This window comes from Mycteria americana, unplaced genomic scaffold, assembly GCF_035582795.1.
Source record: "Mycteria americana isolate JAX WOST 10 ecotype Jacksonville Zoo and Gardens unplaced genomic scaffold, USCA_MyAme_1.0 Scaffold_86, whole genome shotgun sequence".
Lineage (NCBI taxonomy): Eukaryota > Metazoa > Chordata > Aves > Ciconiiformes > Ciconiidae > Mycteria > Mycteria americana.
This window is the reverse complement of record NW_027445670.1, coordinates 1-20,688: the sequence shown is the minus strand read 5'-3', so window position 1 is coordinate 20,688 and position 20,688 is coordinate 1. Positions and strand designations below refer to the sequence as shown.

The window sequence follows — 20,688 nt, the reverse complement described above, 5'->3', positions numbered from 1 at the left end:
TGGGGTGGCTCCGGCCCCCCCCCCAGGGGTGGCCCTGTCCCCCCTGGGGTCACATTTTCCCCCCAGGGGTGGCCCTGTCCCCACTGGGGTTGGCCCTGTGCTTCCCCGGGGGTCACTTTGTCCCCCCTGGGGTGGCCCTGACCCCCCCCCAGGGGTGACCGTGTCCCCCCAGGGGTGGCTCTGTCCCCCCCAGGGGTGACTGTGTGTACCCCTGGGGGTGGCCCTGTCCCCCAGTGGGGTGCCCATGTCCACCCCAGAGGTGGCCTTGTCCCCACTGGGGATGGCCCTGTCCCCCCCCCCCAGGGGTGACCATGTCCCCCTTGGGGGTGGCCCTGTCCCCACCACCCCCCCCCCCGTGGGTCACCAGGACCCCACCGGGGGTGGCCCTGTCCCCCCCAGGGGTGGCTGTGTCCCCCCGGGGTCCCTATGTCCCCCCCAGGGGTGGCCCTGTCCCACTCGCATCCCCCTACGGGTCCCCACATCCCCCCCCCCCCCCAGGGTCCCCATGTCCCCCCCAGGGGTGGCTCTGTCCCCTTGTGCCCCCCCAGGGGTGACAATATCCCCCCCAGGGGCCACCAAACCCCCCCCCCCCAGCGTCCCCATGTCCCCTCTAGGGATGGCCCTGTCCCCCTACATCCCCCATAGGTGACCATAGCCCCCCCCCATAGGTCACCAACCCCCTCCAGGGGTGCCCCAAACCCCCCCAGGGGTGCCCATACCCCCCCAGGGGTGCCCATAGCCCCCCAGGAGCCCCCCAGGGGTGCGTATACCCCCCCAGTACCCCCCAGGGATGCCAGCACCCCCAATACCCCCCCGGGGTGCCTATAGACCCCCCCAAGACCCCCCCATGGGTGCCCATACCCACCCTAGGGCTGCGCAAAGGGGACCCCCAAAGGGCACCCATATCCCACCCATGGGTGCCCACAACCCCCCAGGGGTGTGCACCCACCCCCCACCCACCCATGGGTGCCCATAGCCCCCTTAGGGATGCCCATAGACCCCCCCAATATCCCCCCCCCCCCCAAAGGGTGTCCATACCCTCACCCATGGGCGCCCATACCCCCCACCCCAAGGATGCCAATAACCCCCCATGGGTGCCCACACCCCACCCATGGGTGCCCATAGCCCCCCAATACCCCCCCCAGCGATGCCCATATGCCCCCTTGGGGTGCCCATACCCCACCCATGGGTGCCCGTAGCCCCCCAGTACTCCCCCAGCGATGCCCATATACCCCCTTGGTGTGCCCATACCCCACCCATGGGTGCCCACACCCCCACCCATGGGTGCCCACCACCCCCCAGGGCTGCCAATAACCCCCCGTGGGTGCCCACACCCGACCTATGGGTGCCCATAGCCCCCCAATACCCCCCCAGCGATGCCCATATGGCCCCTTGGGGTGCCCGTACCCCACCCATGGGTGCCCATACCCCCACCCATGGGTGCCCATACCCCCCCCCCAGGGCTGCCAATAACCCCCCGTGGGTGCCCACACCCCACCTGAGGTGCCCATAGCCCCCCAGTACCCCCCCCAGCAATGCCCATATGCCCCCTTGGGGTGCCCATACCCCACCCATGGGTGCCCATACCCCCACCCATGGGTCCCCGTAGCCCCCCAGTACCCCCCCAGCAATGCCCATATGCCCCCTTGCGGTGCCATACCCCACCCATGGGTGCCCACGGCCCCCCAGGGCTGCCAATAACCCCCCGTGGGTGCCCACACCCCACCTGAGGTGCCCACAGCCCCCCAATACCCCCCCCAGAGATGCCCATATGGCCCCTTGGGGTGCCCATACCCCACCCATGGGTGCCCATAGCCCCCCAGTACCCCCCCAGCAATGCCCATATACCCCCTTGGGGTGCCCATACCCCACCCATGGGTGCCCACACCCCCACCCATGGGTACCCATCACCCCCCAGGGCTGCCAATAACCCCCCGTGGGTGCCCATACCCCACCTGAGGTGCCCATAGGCCCCCAATACCCCCCCCAGCGATGCCCATATACTCCCTTGGGGTCCCCATACCCCACCCATGGGTGCCCACCACCCCCCAGGGCTGCCAATAACCCCCCGTGGGTGCCCATACCCCACCCATGGGTGCCCATACCCCCCCCCATGGGTGCCCACACCCGACCTATGGGTGCCCATAGCCCCCCAATACCCCCCCCAGCGATGCCCATATACCCCCTTGGGGTGCCATACCCCACCCATGGGTGCCCATACCCCCCCCAGGGCTGCCAATAACCCCCCATGGGTGCCCACACCCCACCTGAGGTGCCCATAGCCCCCCAATACCCCCCCCAGCGATGCCCATATACCCCCTTGGGGTGCCCATACCCCACCCATGGGTGCCCATAGCCCCCCAGTACCCCCCCAGCAATGCTTATATACCTCCTTGGGGTCCCCATACCCCACCCATGGGTGCCCACACCCCCACCCATGGGTGCCCATACCCCCCCCCAGGGCTGCCAATAACCCTCCGTGGGTGCCCATACCCCACCCATGGGTGCCCATACCCCCCCCCATGGGTGCCCACACCCGACCTATGGGTGCCCATAGCCCCCCAATACCCCCCCCAGCGATGCCCATATACCCCCTTGGGGTGCCATACCCCACCCATGGGTGCCCATACCCCCCCCCAGGGCTGCCAATAACCCTCCGTGGGTGCCCACACCCCACCTGAGGTGCCCATAGCCCCCCAATACCCCCCCCAGCGATGCCCATATACCCCCTTGGGGTGCCCATACCCCACCCATGGGTGCCCATAGCCCCCCAGTACCCCCCCAGCAATGCTTATATACCTCCTTGGGGTCCCCATACCCCACCCATGGGTGCCCACACCCCCACCCATGGGTGCCCATACCCCCCCCCAGGGCTGCCAATAACCCCCCGTGGGTGCCCATACCCCACCCATGGGTGCCCACACCCCCCCCCATGGGTGACCCTCCACCCCCCCACGGGTCCCCCCCCCTCCTCCCCCCGGGCCCCGCCCCCAGCGCGGCGTGGGATGGCCGATGTCACACGGAGCAGAGCAATGACATTGTAATTTCCACCTGAGCGTCGAGCAGCCGCCGCCGGCCCTCGGGGGGGTCGTGGGCGCCCAAGTGATCCCTGCGCAGCTCCTGCTCCACCAGCATCAGCCTGCGGGGCCAGGCTTCACCGGGGTCACGCTGCCACCCCCGGGGGGGCACCCCGGGGACACGGGGACACCCCCCGGGGTCCCTCTGCCAACCCCGGGGACGCCCCTCGGGGACACCCCCTCCCCGGGGCCAGGCTTCAGCAGGGGCATGGGGACACCCCTGGGGACACCCCGGGGCATGGGGACACCCCTAGGGACACCCTGGGGACATCCCAAGGACACCCCAGGTCATGGGGACAACCCTGGGGACACCCCGGGGCATGGGGACACTCCTAGGGACACCCCGGGGACATCCCAAGGACACCCCAGGTCAAGGGGACACCCCCCCAGGACACCCCAGGTAATGGGGATACCCCTGGGGACACCCTGGGGACACCCCGGGTCATGGGGACACCCCTAGGGACACAGGGACATCCCAAGGACACCCCAGGTCATGGGGACACACCCCCCAGGACACCCCGGGTCATGGGGACACCCCTGCGGACACCCCGGGTCATGGGGACACCCTAGGGACACAGGGACATCCCAAGGACACCCCAGGTCATGGGGACACACCCCCCAGGACACCCCGGGTCATGGGGACACCCCTAGGGACACCCCGGGGACAGGGGGACATCCCAAGGACACCCCAGGTCAAGGGGGCACCCCCCCCCAGGACACCCCACGTAATGGGGACACATCTGGGGACACCCCGGGTCATGGGGACACTCCTAGGGACACCCTGGGGACATCCCAAGGACACCCCAGGTCAAGGGGACACACCCCCAGGACACCCCAGGTAATGGGGATACCCCTGGGGACACCCCTGGAGACACCCCGGGGACACGGGGACACCCCCCGGGGTCCCTCTGCCAACCCCGGGGACGCCCCTCGGGGACACCCCCTCCCCGGGGCCAGGCTTCAGCAGGGGCATGGGGACACCCCTGGGGACACCCCGGGGCATGGGGACACCCCTAGGGACACCCTGGGGACAGGGGGACATCCCAAGGACACCCCAGGTCAAGGGGACACCCCTGGGGACACCCCAGGTAATGGGGACACATCTGGGGACACTCAGGGCCATGGGGACACTCCTAGGGACACCCTGGGGACAGGGGGACATCCCAAGGACACCCTGGGTCATGGGGATACCCCTGGGGACATCCCGGGTCATGGGGACACCCTAGGGACACAGGGACATCCCAAGGACACCCCAGGTCATGGGGATACCCCTGGGGACATCCCGGGTCATGGGGACACCCCTGAGATGCCCCCCAGGGACACTCTGCCACCCCTAGGGACACCCAGGGACACCCTGAGGACACCCTAGGTCATGGGGACACCTCCTGGGGACACCCCCCAGGGACACCCTGCCACCCCTAGGGACACCCAGGGACACCCCCAGGACATGGGGACAACCCCCAGGGACACCCTGAGGGACACCCCAGGTCATGGGGACACCTCCTGGGGACACCCCCCAGGGACACACTGCCACCCCCTGGGACACCCAGGGACACCAGGACACCCACAGGGACATTCCTGGGGTCACGGGGACACCCTCAGGGACACCCCCCCAGGGAGACACTGCCACCACCAGGGACACCCAGGGACACCCCAGGGGTGACACAGAGACACTCCCAGGGACACGGGGACACCCCGCAGGGACAAAGTGCCACTGCCCTGGGGACACCCCCAGGTCACAGGGACACTCCCCTAGGGACACCACAGGGACACCTCCAGGTCACGGGGACACCCCCTTGGGGACACGGTGCCACTCTCAGGGACACCCACCCACTAGGGACACCCACCCAGGGACACGCTGCCACTCACCCCAAGGACACCTGGGGACACCCCGGGGACATAGCAGGGACACCCCAGGGTCACACTGCCACCCCCCAGGGACACCCTGGGGACACACAGGGACATGGCAGGGACAGGCTGCACGGGGGCCGTGCTGCCACCCTCCCCGGGGACACGAGGGGACAACCCCGTGTCCTGCTATGCCCAGGTATCCCGCATGTCCCTCACTGTCCCCATGTCCCTCCATGTCCCCACTGTCCCCCATGCCCTTCTGTGTCCCCATATCCTCCATGTCCCTCTATGTCCCCATGTCCTTCTGTGTCCCCAAGTCCCCCGTGTCCCTCTGTCCCCTCCATGTCCTGCTATGCCCATGTCTGTCCCATGTCCCCCTGTGTCCCCATACCCTCCATGTCCCTCTATTGCCTCCAACCCCTTCTATGTCCACGTGTCCCTCTGTGTCCTTCATGTCCTCCTCTGTCCCCATGTCCCCCTGTGTCCCCATGTCTTTCATGTCCCTCTATGTCCCCCTGTCCCTCTGTGTCCCCATGTCCTCCATGTCCCTCTATGTCCCCATGTCCTCCTCCATCCCCATACCTTCCATGTCCATCTATTGCCTTCAAGTCCTTCTATGTCCCCATGTCCCTTGGTGTCCCCACATCTTCCACGTCCCTCTATGTCCCCATGTCCCTCTGCATCCCCATATCCTCCATGTCCATCTCTGTCCCCATGTCCTTCTCTGTCCCCATGTCCCTCTGCGTCCCCATGTCCTCCTCCATCCCCATACCCTCCATGTCCATCTATTGCCTTCAAGTCCTTCTATGTCCCCATGTCCCTTGGTGTCCCCACATCTTCCACGTCCCTCTATGTCCCCATGTCCCTCTGCGTCCCCATATCCCCCATGTCCATCTCTGTCCCCATGTCCTTCTCTGTCCCCATGTCCCTCTGTGTCCCCATGTCCTCCATGTCCCTCTATGTCCTCCATGTCCTTCTATGTCCCCCATGTCCCTTGGTGCCCCTATATGCTCCACATCCCTCTGTGTCCCCATATCCTCCATGTCCCTCTATGTCCCCATGTCCTCCATGTCCCTCTATGTCCCCGTGTCCTCCTCCGTCCCCATACCCTCCTTGTCCATCTATTGCCTCCATGTTCTTCTGTGTCCCCATGTTCCTCTGTGTCCCCATGTCTTCCATGTCCCTCTATGTCCCCATGTCCTTCTGTGTCCCCATGTCCCTCTATGTCCCCATGTCCTCCTCCATCCCCATACCCTCCATGTCCATCTATTGCCTTCAAGTCCTTCTATGTCCCCATGTCCCTCTGTGTCCCTATATCCTCCATGTCCTTCTATGTCCCCATGTCCCTTGGTGTCCCCACATCTTCCATGTTCCTCTATGTCCCCATGTCCCTCTGCATCCCCATATCCTCCATGTCCATCTCTGTCCCCATGTCCTTCTGTGTCCCCATGTCCCTCTGCGTCCCCATGTCCTCCTCCATCCCCATACCCTCCATGTCCATCTATTGCCTTCAAGTCCTTCTATGTCCCCATGTCCCTTGGTGTCCCCACATCTTCCACGTCCCTCTATGTCCCCATGTCCCTCTGTGTCCCCATATCCTCCATGTCCATCTCTGTCCCCATGTCCTTCATGTCCCTCTACGTCCCCCTCTATGTCCCCCGTGTCCTCCTCCGTCCCCATACCCTCCTTGTCCATCTATTGCCTCCATGTTCTTCTGTGTCCCCATGTTCCTCTGTGTCCCCATGTCTTCCATGTTCCTCTATGTCCCCGTGTCCTTCTGTGTCCCCCTGTCCCTCTGTGTCCCCATGTCCTCCATGTCCCTCTATGTCCCCATGTCCTCCTCCATCCCCATACCCTCCATGTCCATCTATTGCCTTCAAGTCCTTCTATGTCCCCATGTCCCGCTGTGTCCCTATATCCTCCATGTCCTTCTATGTCCCCATGTCCCTCTGTGTCCCTATATCCTCCATGTCCTTCTATGTCCCCCATGTCCCTTGGTGTCCCCACATCTTCCACGTTCCTCTATGTCCCCATGTCCCTCTGCATCCCCATATCCTCCATGTCCATCTCTGTCCCCATGTCCTTCTATGTCCCCCATGTCCCTCTGCGTCCCCATGTCCTCCATGTGTCACTACGTCCCTCACGCCCTTCTGTGCCCCCATGTCCCTCACGTCCCTCCATGCCCCCCCTATCCCCAACTCCCACCATACCCCCCCCACCCCCCTCTCCCTCCCCAACCCCCCAGCGTCCCCGGTGTCCCCTCGCTGTCCCCGGGGCCGGGTCCCTCCCTCACCTGCCGATGATGCTCTTGATCTGGGAGTCCTTCTCCGCCTGCTGCTGCCGCAGGCGCTTCTCGCTCTGCTCCAGGCGGTGCTGGTACTGCAGCAGGATGCGGCTCGTCTGCTCCTCCTGCGACACCAGGCGCCGCTCGTACTCCTCCAGCTTGCGGTTGGACATGTGCAGCCGCTCCTTCAGCGAGTGGATCTCCTCCTCGTACTCCTTCACCTGCCACAGCCCACACTGCAGGGTGCTGGCGGCATCTCCCCATCCCCACCGCGACCGGACGCCTGGGTTCCCCCAACCCAGGTGACCCCCAAACACCTAGGTCCCCACCATGGTGATGACCAAACACCTAGGTCCCCAACCCAGGTGACCCCCAAACATCTAGGTCCCCAACCATGGTGATGACCAAACATCTAGGTCTCCACCATGGTGATGACCAAACACCTAGGTCCCCAACCATGGTGATGACCAAACATCTAGGTCTCCACCATGGTGATGACCAAACACCTAGGTCTCCACCATGGTGATGACCAAACATCTAGGTCTCCACCATGGTGATGACCAAACACCTAGGTCCCCAACCATGGTGATGACCAAACATCTAGGTCTCCACCATGGTGATGACCAAACACCTAGGTCCCCAACCATGGTGATGACTAAACATCTAGGTCTCCACCATGGTGATGACCAAACACCTAGGTCCCCAACCATGGTGATGACCAAACATCTAGGTCTCCATCATGGTGATGACCAAACACCTAGGTCCCCAACCATGGTGATGACCAAACACCTAGGTCTCCACCATGGTGATGACCAAACACCTAGGTCCCCACTTATGGTGACACCCAAGCACCTGGGACCCCCCCTGTGGTGACACCCAGACACCTGGGTCCCCACCATGGTGATACCAGGAGACTTGGGTCCCTGCCATGGTGACACCCAAACACCTGGGTCCCCACCATGATGATGCCTGGACACCTAGGTCCCAACCATGGTGACACCCAAACACCTGGGTCCCCACCATGGTGATACCCAAAAACCTGGGTCCCAACCATGGTGACACCCAAACACCTGGGTCCCCACCATGGTGATGCCTGGACACCTGGGTCCATCAGGGTCATCTCCTGGGGTCTGGACACCTGAGACCCTGGGGTCCATCGGGGTCATCTCCTTCAGCCTGGACAGCTGGGTCCATCAGGGTCAGCTCCTGGAGCCTGGACACCTGGGTCCCTGGGACCTGGGTCCATCAGTCATCTCCTGGAGCCTGGATACCTGGGTCCATCAGGGTCAGCTCCTGGAGCCTGGACACCTGGGTCCCTGGGACCTGGGTCCATCAGGGTCATTTCCTGGGTTCTGGAAACCTGAGACCCTGGGTCCATCAGGGTCATCTCCTGCAGTCTGGACCCCTGGGTCCATCAGGGTCATCTCCTGGAGCCTGGACACCTGGGTCCCTGGGACCTGGGTCCATCAGGGTCATCTCCTGCAGCCTGGACACCTGGGTCCCTAGGACCTGGGTCCATCAGGGTCATCTCCTGGGGCCTGGACACCTGGGTCCCTAGGACCTGGGTCCATCAGGGTCATCTCCTGGGTTCTGGACACCTGAGATCCTGGGTCCATCAGGGTCATCTCCTGGAGCCTGGACACCCGGGTCCCTAGGACCTGGGTCCATCAGGGTCATCTCCTGGGGCCTGAGTCCCTAGGACCTATGTCATCAGGGTCATCTCCTGCGCTCCGGACATCTGGGTCCCCGGGACCCCTGCCCCCCCAGCCCCGGACGCCTGGGTCCGTCGGTGGTCCCTACCCGGTCCAGCCGGCTCTCGTCCATGGACTTGGAGTACTCCTTGAGCTTGTACTCCTCGCGCTCGATGTGGGAGCTCTCGATGTCGGCCGAGAGGTGCGGCATGTTGGACACCCAGGCCACCGTGCGCTCCGCCGCCGGCATCACCGGGTTCAGCGTCGACGGCGTCTGCGAGGCCTGGGGTGGAGGGGGCCACGGGGACGGGTTCGGTCCTTCTCGTCCCCACAGGTTGTCCCCGCAGCAGCCCTCCCTGTCCCCGCCGTGTCCCCACGTCCCCCATGTCCACCTAGTTCCTTACCATGTCCACCCATCCCCGCCATGTCCCCACCATGTCCCCCATGTCAATCCATGTCCTTCCGTCTCCACCATGCCCCATGTCACCCGTGTCCCTCTGTGTCCCCGTCCCCACTGTGTCCCCCCATAGCCTCCATGTCCCCCATATCACCCATGTCCCTCGTGTTCCTCCATATCCCTATGTCCCTCCATGTCCCCCCACATCCCCGATGTCCCTGTGTCCCCCACAGGCCCCATGTCCCCACCATGGCCCCATCCCCACCATGGCCCCACGTCCTCCATCTCTACCATGTCCCTCCATCCCCACCATGCCCCATGTCCCCCATGTCCCCCATATCCTCCACGTCCCCCACAGGCCCCATGTCCCCACCATGGCCCCATCCCCACCATGGCCCCATGTCCTCCATCTCTACCATGTCCCCATCCCCACCATGGCCCCACATCCTCCATCTCTCCCATGTCCCTCCATCCCCGCCATGCCCCATGTCCCCCATGTCCCCCATATCCTCCACGTCCCCCACAGGCCCCATGTCCCCACCATGGCCCCATCCCCACCATGGCCCCACGTCCTCCATCTCTACCATGTCCCTCCATCCCCACCATGCCCCATGTCCCCCATGTCCCCCATATCCTCCACGTCCCCCACAGGCCCCATGTCCCCACCATGGCCCCATCCCCACCATGGCCCCATGTCCTCCATCTCTACCATGTCCCCATCCCCACCATGGCCCCACGTCCTCCATCTCTACCATGTCCCCATCCCCACCATGGCCCCATGTCCTCCATCTCTACCATGTCCCCATCCCCACCATGGCCCCATGTCCTCCATCTCTACCATGTCCCCATCCCCACCATGGCCCCATGTCCTCCATCTCTACCATGTCCCTCCATCCCCGCCATGGCCCCATGTCCTCCATCTCTCCCATGTTCCTCCATCCCCGCCATGCCCCATGTCCCCCATATCCTCCACGTCCCCCATAGGCCCCATGTCCCCACCATGTCCCCCATCCCCACCATGGCCCCATGTCCTCCATCCCTACCACGTCCTCCATCTCTACCATGTTCCTCCATCCCTGCCATGCCCCATGTCCCCCATGTCCCCCATATCCTCCATGTCCCCCACAGGCCCCATGTCCCCACCATGTCCCCCATCCCTACCATGTCCTCCATCTCTCCCATGTCCCTCCATCCCCGCCATGCCCCATGTCCCCCATGTCCCCCATATCCTCCACGTCCCCCACAGGCCCCATGTCCCCACCATGTCCTCCATCCCTACCACGTCCTCCATCTCTACCATGTTCCTCCATCCCCGCCATGCCCCATGTCCTCCATACCCTCCACGTCCCCCACAGGCCCCATGTCCCCACCATGTCCCCCATCCCCACCACGACCCCCATGTCCTCCATCCCCACCATGCCCCATATCCCCCATCTGTCCCCCCACCTGCTTGGTGACCGGCGGCTTCATCCCAGCCACCGACGCCTCCTTGGCCAGGGAGGGCTGCCGGGAGCGGGGGGGTCCGTAAGCCGGTTCGGGGGACGCCAGCAGGTTCCCGCTGGCCGGCCGTGGTTTAGGGGGCACCCCCAAGGCCGCCGGCCCCGGCCCCCCACCTTTCCCTGCCCGAGCCCCCCGAGGGGTGGGGGGCGGGGGGGCCCCGATGGTGATCTGGGGGGGGGCCAGGCTGTCCTGCAGGGAGAGCTGCCGCCGGCCGAAGTCCCCCCCCGGCCGGGCGAACTCGTCGCTGTAGCTGTGGCTGTGGGTGATGTGCTTGGGGGGGGGCGCCGCCAGCTCCTCGCTCTTGCTGTACCCGTGCAAGGGGGGGGCGAAGGGCCCCTCACCCCCCGGCTCGGGTCCCCGCAAGGGTCCGTCGGCCGCCAAATGAAAAAGGGGGTTCTGGAAGGAGAGGGGGACCCGCAACTGCGGCCCCCCCGGCTCGGGTACCCCCAGGCGAGGGGGGGCCAGGCTGGAGGCGCTGCCCTGCGAGAGGCGGCCGGGACGCAGCCCCCCTCCAGCCCCCCCCGGGGCCGGACCGCCGGCGGCGAGCAGCTCGGCGGGCAAACTAGGGACGCTGTCAACGCGGCCGTCTTGAAGGTCCAGCATGGAGACGCTCTTGCCCACCCCCAGAGCCCCCCGGCCCCCCTCGGGCTCCGTCAGGTCGGAGCTGCTGGTGCAGTAGGCGGGGGAGGAGCGGGCCAGGGGGGGACGGCTCAGCACCAGCACCTCCTGCGGCCCCTTCTCCTGTGGCGGGGAGGGCAGGCGGGGTACCTCCATGGAGCTACGGGGGGTGGGGGTCAGGGTGGGGTGGGGATCTCCGGCGGGGTGGTGCCGGAGAGAGGTCCCCACGCTGGCCTCGGCCCCATCTTCATCCCGTTCTCATCCCCATCCCCATCTCTGTCCCCATCCCCATCCCATCTCCATCTCCATCCCCATCCCCATCCCCATCCCATCCCCATCTCGGTCCCCATCTCTGTCCCCATCCCATCCCATCCCATCCCATCCCATCCCATCCCTTCCCCATCCCAATCTCTGGTCCCCTCCCAGTCCCATCCCCATCCTTATCCTCATCTCCATCTCCATCCCCATCCCGTCCCAATCTCCGTCCCCATCCCATCTCCGTCCTCTCTGTCCCCATCCCATCCCATCCCATCCCATCCCAATCTCCATCCCCATCCCAGTCCCATCCCCATCCTTATCCTCATCTCCATCCCCATCCCCATCCCATCCCACCCCATCCCATCTCCATCCTTATCTTCATGCCCATCCACATCCTCATCCTCATCTTCATTCCCATCCCCTTCCCATCTCCATCCCCACCCCAGTCCCATCCCCATCCTTATCCTCATCCTCATCTCCATCCCCATCCTATCCCATCCCACCCCAATCTCTATCCCCATCCCATCCCCATCCCATCTCATCCCCATCCCCATCCCATCCCCATTCCCAACCCCATCCCATCCCCATCCCATCCCACCTCGTCCCCATCTCCATCCCATCATTGTCCCCATCCCATCCCCGTCCCCATCCCTGTCCCCATCCCCTCACCCACCTGTTGAGGCCCCGCACCATGTAGGACTGGAGGTCAACGGAGCTGCGGGGGCAGAGAGCGGGTGACCACGGGGATCCGCAACGGGGGGAGACACCCCAGGTGAGACTGACGGCCACCGGGGTGACACGGGGGGACACCACGGTGACGTGGGGGGACACAGTGGGGGAGACACGGGGGCGAGACGTAGGAATACCATGGGGATGTGGAGGTACCACGAGGATGTGGGTGGTACCACGAGGATGTGAGGGGACACGGGGGGTGGGGGGTTCTCGGGGGTCCCCACCTGTTGAGGTCGCGGACGAGGTAGGGCTGGAGGTCGGCCGAGGGCCCCCGCAGCACCAGCCCCTTGGGGGGCAGCCGCTCCCCCTGGCTCGGCTGCCGCTGCAGGTGGGGGTTGCGCAGGGCCACGCTGATGTCCGTCAGCAGCCGGGGCAGCGGGCCCAGCTTCAGCAGGGCCTCCTGGGGGGCAGGTCAGCCGTGCGTCCCCAGCCCCCCATCCCCCCGGCACCCCAGTAACCTCCCCTGGGGGGCATGGGGGGGCTGGGACCCCAGTGAGAACCTCTGGGGAGGGGGCACAGGTGGATGGGACCCCGATGACCTCCTGTGGTGGGACACGGGGGGCTGGGGTCCCAATGACCTCTTGTGGTGGGACACGAGGGGATGGGGTCCCAATGACCTCCTGTGGTGGGACACGAGGGGCTGGGATCCCAATGACCTCCCCATGGGGGGCAAGGGTGGATGGGACCCCAATAACCTTCCCTGGGGGGACAGGAAGGGGCTGGGACCCTGATGACCTCCTGTGGTGGGACACGGAGGGGCTGGGACCCCAATGACCTCCTGTGGTGGGACACGAGGGGCTGGGACCCCAAAGACCTCCCGTGGTGGGACACGGAGGGGCTGGGACCCCAATGACCTCCCGTGGTGGGACACGAGGGGCTGGGACCCCAATGACCTCCTGTGGTGGGACACGAGGGGCTGGGACCCCAATGACCTCCCGTGGTGGGACACGAGGGGCTGGGACCCCAATGACCTCCTCTTGGGGGCCAGAGGTAGATGGGACCCCAAAATGCCCCTCCAGGGGCACCCAGATGTCCAGGATGCCAAAACCTCCCCCAGGGAGAACCTACGCCTCTGATCACCACCCAGGAGAGGACCCAGGTGTCCAGGTGCCCCCTCTCCCACGGGGGTCCCAGGTGACCGGGGTACCTTGCTGAGCTGGGACATGACCTCCCAGAGGAGGGCGTGCAGGGTGGAGAGCTCGCGGCCCAGGTCAATGTAGCCCTCGAAGCTGGTGCTGTTGGTGAGGGTGTCCAGGTTGGAGATCTCGTAGAGGAACTGCTGCATGCTGGTCCACTCCAGCTCCAGGAACTCATTCATGAAGGCCATGTACTCCTCCTTGCTGCCAAACCTGCGGGCGGGCGCTCAGTGGGGTCCCCGCTGGCCGCCCGACTGGCTGTTGTGTCCCCCCCCGGCCTTGACTGCCACCCTTTGAACCTTCTGTTCCTCAAGCTTCCAGGTGCTCCTTCGTAAAGCCATGTCTGGCCTTCATCCAGCTCTGCCAGCCATTTGTTCTTCATCCATCCATCCATCCACCAACTCATCCATCCATCCCTCCATCCATCCATCCATCCATCCATCCTTCTGCCCAACTCATCCATCCATCCCTCCATCCATCCATCCATCCACCAACTCATCCATCCATCCATCCCTCCATCCATCCATCCATCCATCCTTCTGCCCAACTCATCCATCCACCAACTCATCCATCCATCCATCCATCCATCCATCCATCCTTCTGCCCAACTCATCCATCCATCCCTCCATCCATCCATCCATCCATCCTTCTGCCCAACTCATCCATCCACCAACTCATCCATCCATCCATCCATCCATCCTTCTGCCCAACTCATCCATCCACCAACTCATCCATCCATCCATCCATCCATCCATCCATCCATCCATCCTTCTGCCCAACTCATCCATCCACCAACTCATCCATCCATCCATCCATCCACCAACTCATCCATCCATCCCTCCATCCATCCATCTTCTGCCCATCCAACTCATCCATCCACCTTACACCCGTCAACTCATCCCCCCACCTTCCATCCATCCAAGCCATCTCCTGTTCATCCATCTACCCTCCGTCCACCATCTCACCCACCCATCAACTCACTCGTCTTCCACTCATCATCCACCAACTCATCCATCTTCTGTTCATCTGTTCATCTTCTATACTCATCTATCCACCAACTACTCCACCATTTTCTATCTCTCCAGCTTCTGCCTATCCATAACTCATCCCTCCATCTTCTGCCCATTCATACACTCCTCTATCTCCTGTCCACCTATCTGCCAGCTCATCCATCCATTTTCTATCTTCTGTCCACCATCAATTCACTCATCCATCTTCTGTCCATCATCCATCAACTCATCTGTCCATCTTACACCCATCATCTATCAACCCACCCATCCCTCTTATCTCCATCTGTCCATCTTCCAACTCATCCGTGCCAACACATTCATCCATCTTCCATCCACCAACTCCTCCATCCGCCTCCTGTCCATCTATCCACCTTCTGCCCATCAACTCATCCATTTTCTGTCCATCCTTCCATCTTCTGTCCATCCATCAACTCACCCATCCAGCTACCCTCCATCCACCCATGAATCCACCCATCCATCCAAGCCAGACCTACAAATCCACCTTCTCCCCACCATCCCTCCATTCTCCTCCCCACCCACCTGCGTCCCCCACCATCCCTCCATCCAACCACCGTCATCCACCACCACCCCTCCCTCCTCCGTGCCGGGCGCTCACTTGGTGAAGTTGGCCAGGTTCTGGATGACCTTGGCAATGAGGGTGAGGGTGCGGGCGGTCTGCTCGTCGGGGTACTCCTGCATGAGGCCGAAGAGGCTGGGGGACATCACGGCGGGGCAGAGGAACCGCAGGAAGAGCGAGGCGCTGATCAACCGGTCGGCGATGTCCTCGCGGCCCCGCTCGGCGCATCGCAGCCGCCACGAGGCGAAGACCTCCTTCAGCTCCCGTGGGAACACGCTGTGGGGGGGGGGGGACACACACGCACGGTCAAGGACCCGCGGTGGGGACGCCGGGGGATGTCCCCAGCCCCGAGGACTCACCAGTGCGAGTTGACCACCTTGCAGAGGGCGAGCTCGCAGCACATGCGGAGGTTGGCCTGGTGGTCAGCCAAGGTGGAGGCCGAGCACTTCATGGGGTCGACCTCGCAGTTCTCCTCCGACTCGTACAGCGCCCGGATGAACTCGCCTGCGCGGGGACGGGGACGTCAGAGGGGACCGGGGACCACCCCACCGTCCCACAGCCAGGCCAGCCCGATGGGGACGTGGCCACGAGAAGGGACCCAACCATCTCATGACCGTGCCAATGGGGACCTGGAAATGAACAGGGGCTGGGGACCACCCAACTGGCCATGTCCCATGGCCAGACCACGTCAGTGGAGACATGGCCATGAGAAGGGACCACCCAACCATCCCCTGGCTATGCCAACAGGGACATGATCACAAAAAGGGACCACCCAACCACCCATGACCATAACAATGGGGACACACCCATGGGAGGGGACCACCTAACTGTCCCATGGCCGTGAGAAGGGACCACCCAACCATCTCCTGGCCATGCCAACAGGGACATGATCACAAAAAGGGACCACCCAACCACCCATGACCATAACAATGGGGACACAGCCATGGGAGGGGACCACCTAACTGTCCCATGGCCATGAGAAGGGACCACCCAACCATCCCATGGCCACGCCCATGAGGACCTGCCTATGAGCGGGGACTGGGGACCACCCAATTGTACCCTAACGGGGACACAGCCATGAGAAGGGACCACCCAACCGTCCCACGGCCATACCAACGAGGACATGACCACGTGTAGGGACCACCCACTGTCCCACAGCCATGCCAGGGGGGCCCTGGCCATGATGGGGACCTCTGGCCATGACGGGGACCCCCCAGCGCCGGTGGAGCTCACCAATGGCATCCTTGAGGTATTTCTGGCCGATGAGTTTCAGGTACTCCTCTATGGCTTTCGTGGCGAGGGTGTTTTCCCGGAAGATCAGGTGCTCCCGGTCCATGAAGCGATCCACCTCCGTCATGGCCATGTCCGACAGGAAGTCCTGCCCACGGCCGTCAGGGCAGCCCAATGCCTGCCTGCGCCCCAGCAGCCCGGCCAGGCTGGCCCAGCCCACCCTCCGTGCATCCTTGTGTCCTGTCTCCATCTTCTGTCCGTCCATCCATCCATCCATCCATCCATCCATCATCTCTCCATCCTCCATCCATCCACCCATCTGCCATCCATCCGTCCGTCATCCATCTGTCCTCCACCCATCTCTCCTCCATCCTCTATCCAGCCATCTTCCATGTCTGTCCTCCATCTGTCCTCCATCCCTTCTCCATCCATCCCACCACCTTCATCCATCCGTCTGCCCATCCTCTTCCATCCCTCCCTCCACCATCCATGTTTCTGTTCTCTGTCCATTCCCCATGTGTCCTCCATCCGTCCTCAATCCTCCATCCAACCTTCCATCTGTCTGTCCATCCTGCTCCATCCACCCTCCATCCATCCATCCTCCATCCATCCATCCTCCATCCTTCCATGCATCTTCCACCTGTCCTCCAACCCTTCTCCATCTGTCCTCCAGCCAGCCAGCCCTCCATCCGTCCGTCCCCCACCTGTCTGTCCACCCTTCTCCATCCATCCTCCTTCCCTTCATCCGTTCATCCTCCATGTGTCCGTCCATCCATCCAATCCTCCATCCAACCCTCTCTCCAACCCTCCATCCATCCTCCCCCTGTCTTCTACCCATCTCCCATCTGTCTGTCCATCCTGCTCCATCCATCCATCCCTCCTCCCTCCTTCCATCCTCCTTCCATCCTTCCAGCCATCCAGCCATCATCCATCGTCCATCCTCCTTCCATCCATCCATCCATCCTTCCTTCCTTCATGCATCTTCCATCCATCCATCCATCCTCCATCCATCCTGCATCTGTACATCATCCTTCCTTCCTTCCTTCCATCCATCCATCCATCGTCCATCCTCCTTCCATCCATCCTTCCTTCCTCCATCCATCTTCCATTCATCCTTTCTCCATCCATCCATCCATCCTGCATCCATCCAGCCTCCATCCATCGGCCATCCTCCTTCCATCCATCCATCCATCCTTCCTTCCTTCCTTCCTTCATCCACCTTCCATTCATCCTTCCTCCATCCATCCATTCTCCATCCATCCATGCTGCATCTGTACATCATCTTTCCTTCCTTCCTTCCTTCCTCCTCCACCCATCCAGCCTCCATCCATCCATCCATCCTTCCTTCATCCATCTTCCATCCATCCTCCATCCATCCATCCTCCATCCATCCTGCATCTGTACATCATCCTTCCTTCCTTCCTTCCTTCCTTCCTTCCTTCCTTCCTTCCTCCATCCATCCATCCATCCATCCATCTTCCATCCTTCCATCCATCCATCCATCCTGCATCCATCCAGCCTCCATCATCCATCCTCCTTCCATCCACCCTCCTTCCATTCATCCATCCATCCATCCATCCATCCATCCATCCATCCTTCCTTCATCCATCTTCCATTCATCCTTCCTCCATCCATCCATTCTCCATCCATCCATGCTGCATCTGTACATCATCTTTCCTTCCTTCCTTCCTTCCTTCCTTCCTTCCTTCCTTCCTCCTCCACCCATCCAGCCTCCATCTATCCATCCATCCTCCCTCCTTCCATCCTCCATCCTCCATCCTCCTCCATCCATCCATCCATCCATCCTCCCTCCTTCCATCCTCCATCCATCCATCCTGCCTCCATCCAGCCTCCATCCATCGGCCATCCTCCTTCCATCCATCCATCCATCCTTCCTTCCTTCCTTCCTTCATCCATCTTCCATTCATCCTTTCTCCATCCATCCTGCATCTGTACATCATCCTTCCTTCCTTCCTTCCTTCCTTCCTTCCTCCATCCATCCATCCATCCTCCCTCCTTCCATCCTTCCATCCATCCTGCATCCATCCAGCCTCCATCCATTGTCCATCCTCCTTCCTTCCATCCATCCTCCTTCCATCCATCCTCCTTAAATCCATCCATCCTTCCTTCCTCCATCCACCTTCCATTCATCCTTTCTCCATCCATCATCCACCCATCTTCCATTCGTGTTTTCTCCATCCATCCATCCTCCATCCATCCTGCATCTGTACATCATCCTTCCTTCCTTCCTTCCTTCCTCCATCCATCCATTGTCCATCCTCCTTCCATCCATCCTCCTTCCATCCATCCATCCATCCTTCCTTCCTTCCTCCATCCATCCATCCACCATCCTTCCATCCATCCTGCATCCATCCAGCCTCCATCCATCGTCCATCCTCCTTCCATCCATCCTCCTTCCATCCATCCATCCATCCATCCATCCTTCCTTCCTTCATCCATCTTCCATTCATCCTTTCTCCATCCATCATCCATCCATCCTGCATCTCTACATCAACCTTCCTTCCCTCCTTCCTTCCTTCCTCCATCCACCCATCATCCATCCTCCTCCCATCCATCCTTCCCTCCTTCCTCCATCCACCTTCCATCCATCTCCCTCCATCCACCCATCATCCATCCCTCCCTCTCCCTCCCTCCCTCCCTCTCTCCACCCTCAATCCTCCACCCCACCTCCCCCCCTCCCTTCCCCATCCTCCCCACCCCCCCAGCCCCCCACCTTAGCCTTGCCGGTGCTCTGCAAGATGTGCACCAACGCGCAGGCCACCTCCTCCTTGCTCTTCACGCTGAGCACGGGCTCCAAGACGGCGCAGAGCATCCGGTAATTGTTGGTGACGTACTCGGCGAACTCCTTGTAGAGCTCCATGGGGAGGATGCTCATGGTCTGGAAGCGACTCTTGACGCGTAGAGCCGGACAACCCGCCTTGCTCTTGCTGCCGCTGGGTTGGCTGAGCGGGTACCACTGCTCGGCGAAATGCCGACCGGTGACGCTGGCGATGGGGATGCTCACCATCCCTACGTAGTTACTCTTGTCCTTCTTGCGTTTCTTGTCGGTGTCCTTGTAGAGGTGCAAGCGGATGGTGCGGACGGCCGGCAGGTTGTTGAACTCAAAATGTTCTCCCCAGAAGACGTTGTCGGTGCGCGCCTTGCTGGTGGTGCGGGCGTAGAGCATGTCGTCCAGGCATAGCTCGCAGTAGTAGCGTTTCTTGGGGGGAAGGTCTCGCGCCTCGATCACCCACAGCTTCAGGACGTTGTCCACCCGCCGGCTGTTGTCCTGAGGAGGGGTGGGAGGGAGGGAGGGAGGTCAGCAGGGGACGTGGGGACACTTGGGGGTGAGGACAGCTTGGGGGTGGGACGTGGGGCGCAGGGGGGCCCGGGGCTGTGGGACAGACAGGGGCAGGGAGAGCTGGGGGTGGGGGCAGATGGGGACAGTGACCCTGGGGCAGGGGTGACACCAGGGGACAAGCCCAGCTGAGAGTGGCCACCAGGACCAGTGACCCCAGGGCAGGCACCGTGACTCCAAGGGCCAGGGTGACCCCAGGGGACATCACTACCAGCGACCACCTCCGTCCCCACCAGCTGACCATCTGCACTACTTGACCATCCCCACCAGCTGACCACCCCCACCAGTTGACCATCCCCACCAGCTGACCACCCCCACCAGTTGACCATCCCCATCCCGACCAGTTGATCATCTCTGTCCCTGCCAGTTGACCGTCCCCATCGCCACCAGCTGACCATCCCCACCAGCTGACCATCTCCATCTCCACCAGTTGACCATCCCCATCCATACCAGCTGACTATCCCCACCAGCTGACCATCCCCACCAGCTGACCATCTCCATCCCCACCAGCTGACCATCCCCACCAGCTGACCACCCCCACCAGCTGACCATCTCCATCCCCACCAGCTGACCATCCCCACCAGCTGACCATCTCCATCTCCACCAGTTGACCATCCCCATCCATACCAGCTGACTATCCCCACCAACTGACCATCCCCGTCCCGACCAGTTGACCATCTCCATCCCCACCAGCTGACCATCCCCACCAGCTGACCATCTCCATCCCCACCAACTGACCATCCCCACCAGCTGACCACCCCCACCAGCTGACCACCTCTATCCCCACCAGCTGACCCTCCCCATCCCCACCAGTTGACCATCCTCATCCCAACCAGCTGACCATCCCCATCCCCACCAGTTGACTGGCCTCATCCCCACCAGTTGACCATCCCCATCAGTTGACCACCTCCATCCCCACCAGTTGACCACCCCCACCAGCTGACCATCCCCATCCCCACCAGCTGACCA

The 20,688-nt window shown here is 62.7% G+C and overlaps 1 protein-coding gene across 1 annotated transcript; it reads right to left on the bottom strand.

The window, feature by feature from the left end:
- Positions 1-3,015: 3,015 nt before the first annotated feature.
- SYNGAP1 (synaptic Ras GTPase activating protein 1) lies at positions 3,016-19,650 on the bottom strand (the record flags this gene model as incomplete). Its single annotated transcript, XM_075490624.1, has 11 exons — positions 3,016-3,139; positions 7,222-7,433; positions 9,013-9,186; positions 10,747-11,578; positions 12,350-12,391; positions 12,633-12,808; positions 13,556-13,757; positions 15,171-15,407; positions 15,491-15,635; positions 16,365-16,509; positions 19,096-19,650. Coding segments are annotated over 11 exons (2,844 nt in total), but the record flags the coding sequence as incomplete, so codon positions are not given.
- Positions 19,651-20,688: the final 1,038 nt, after the last annotated feature.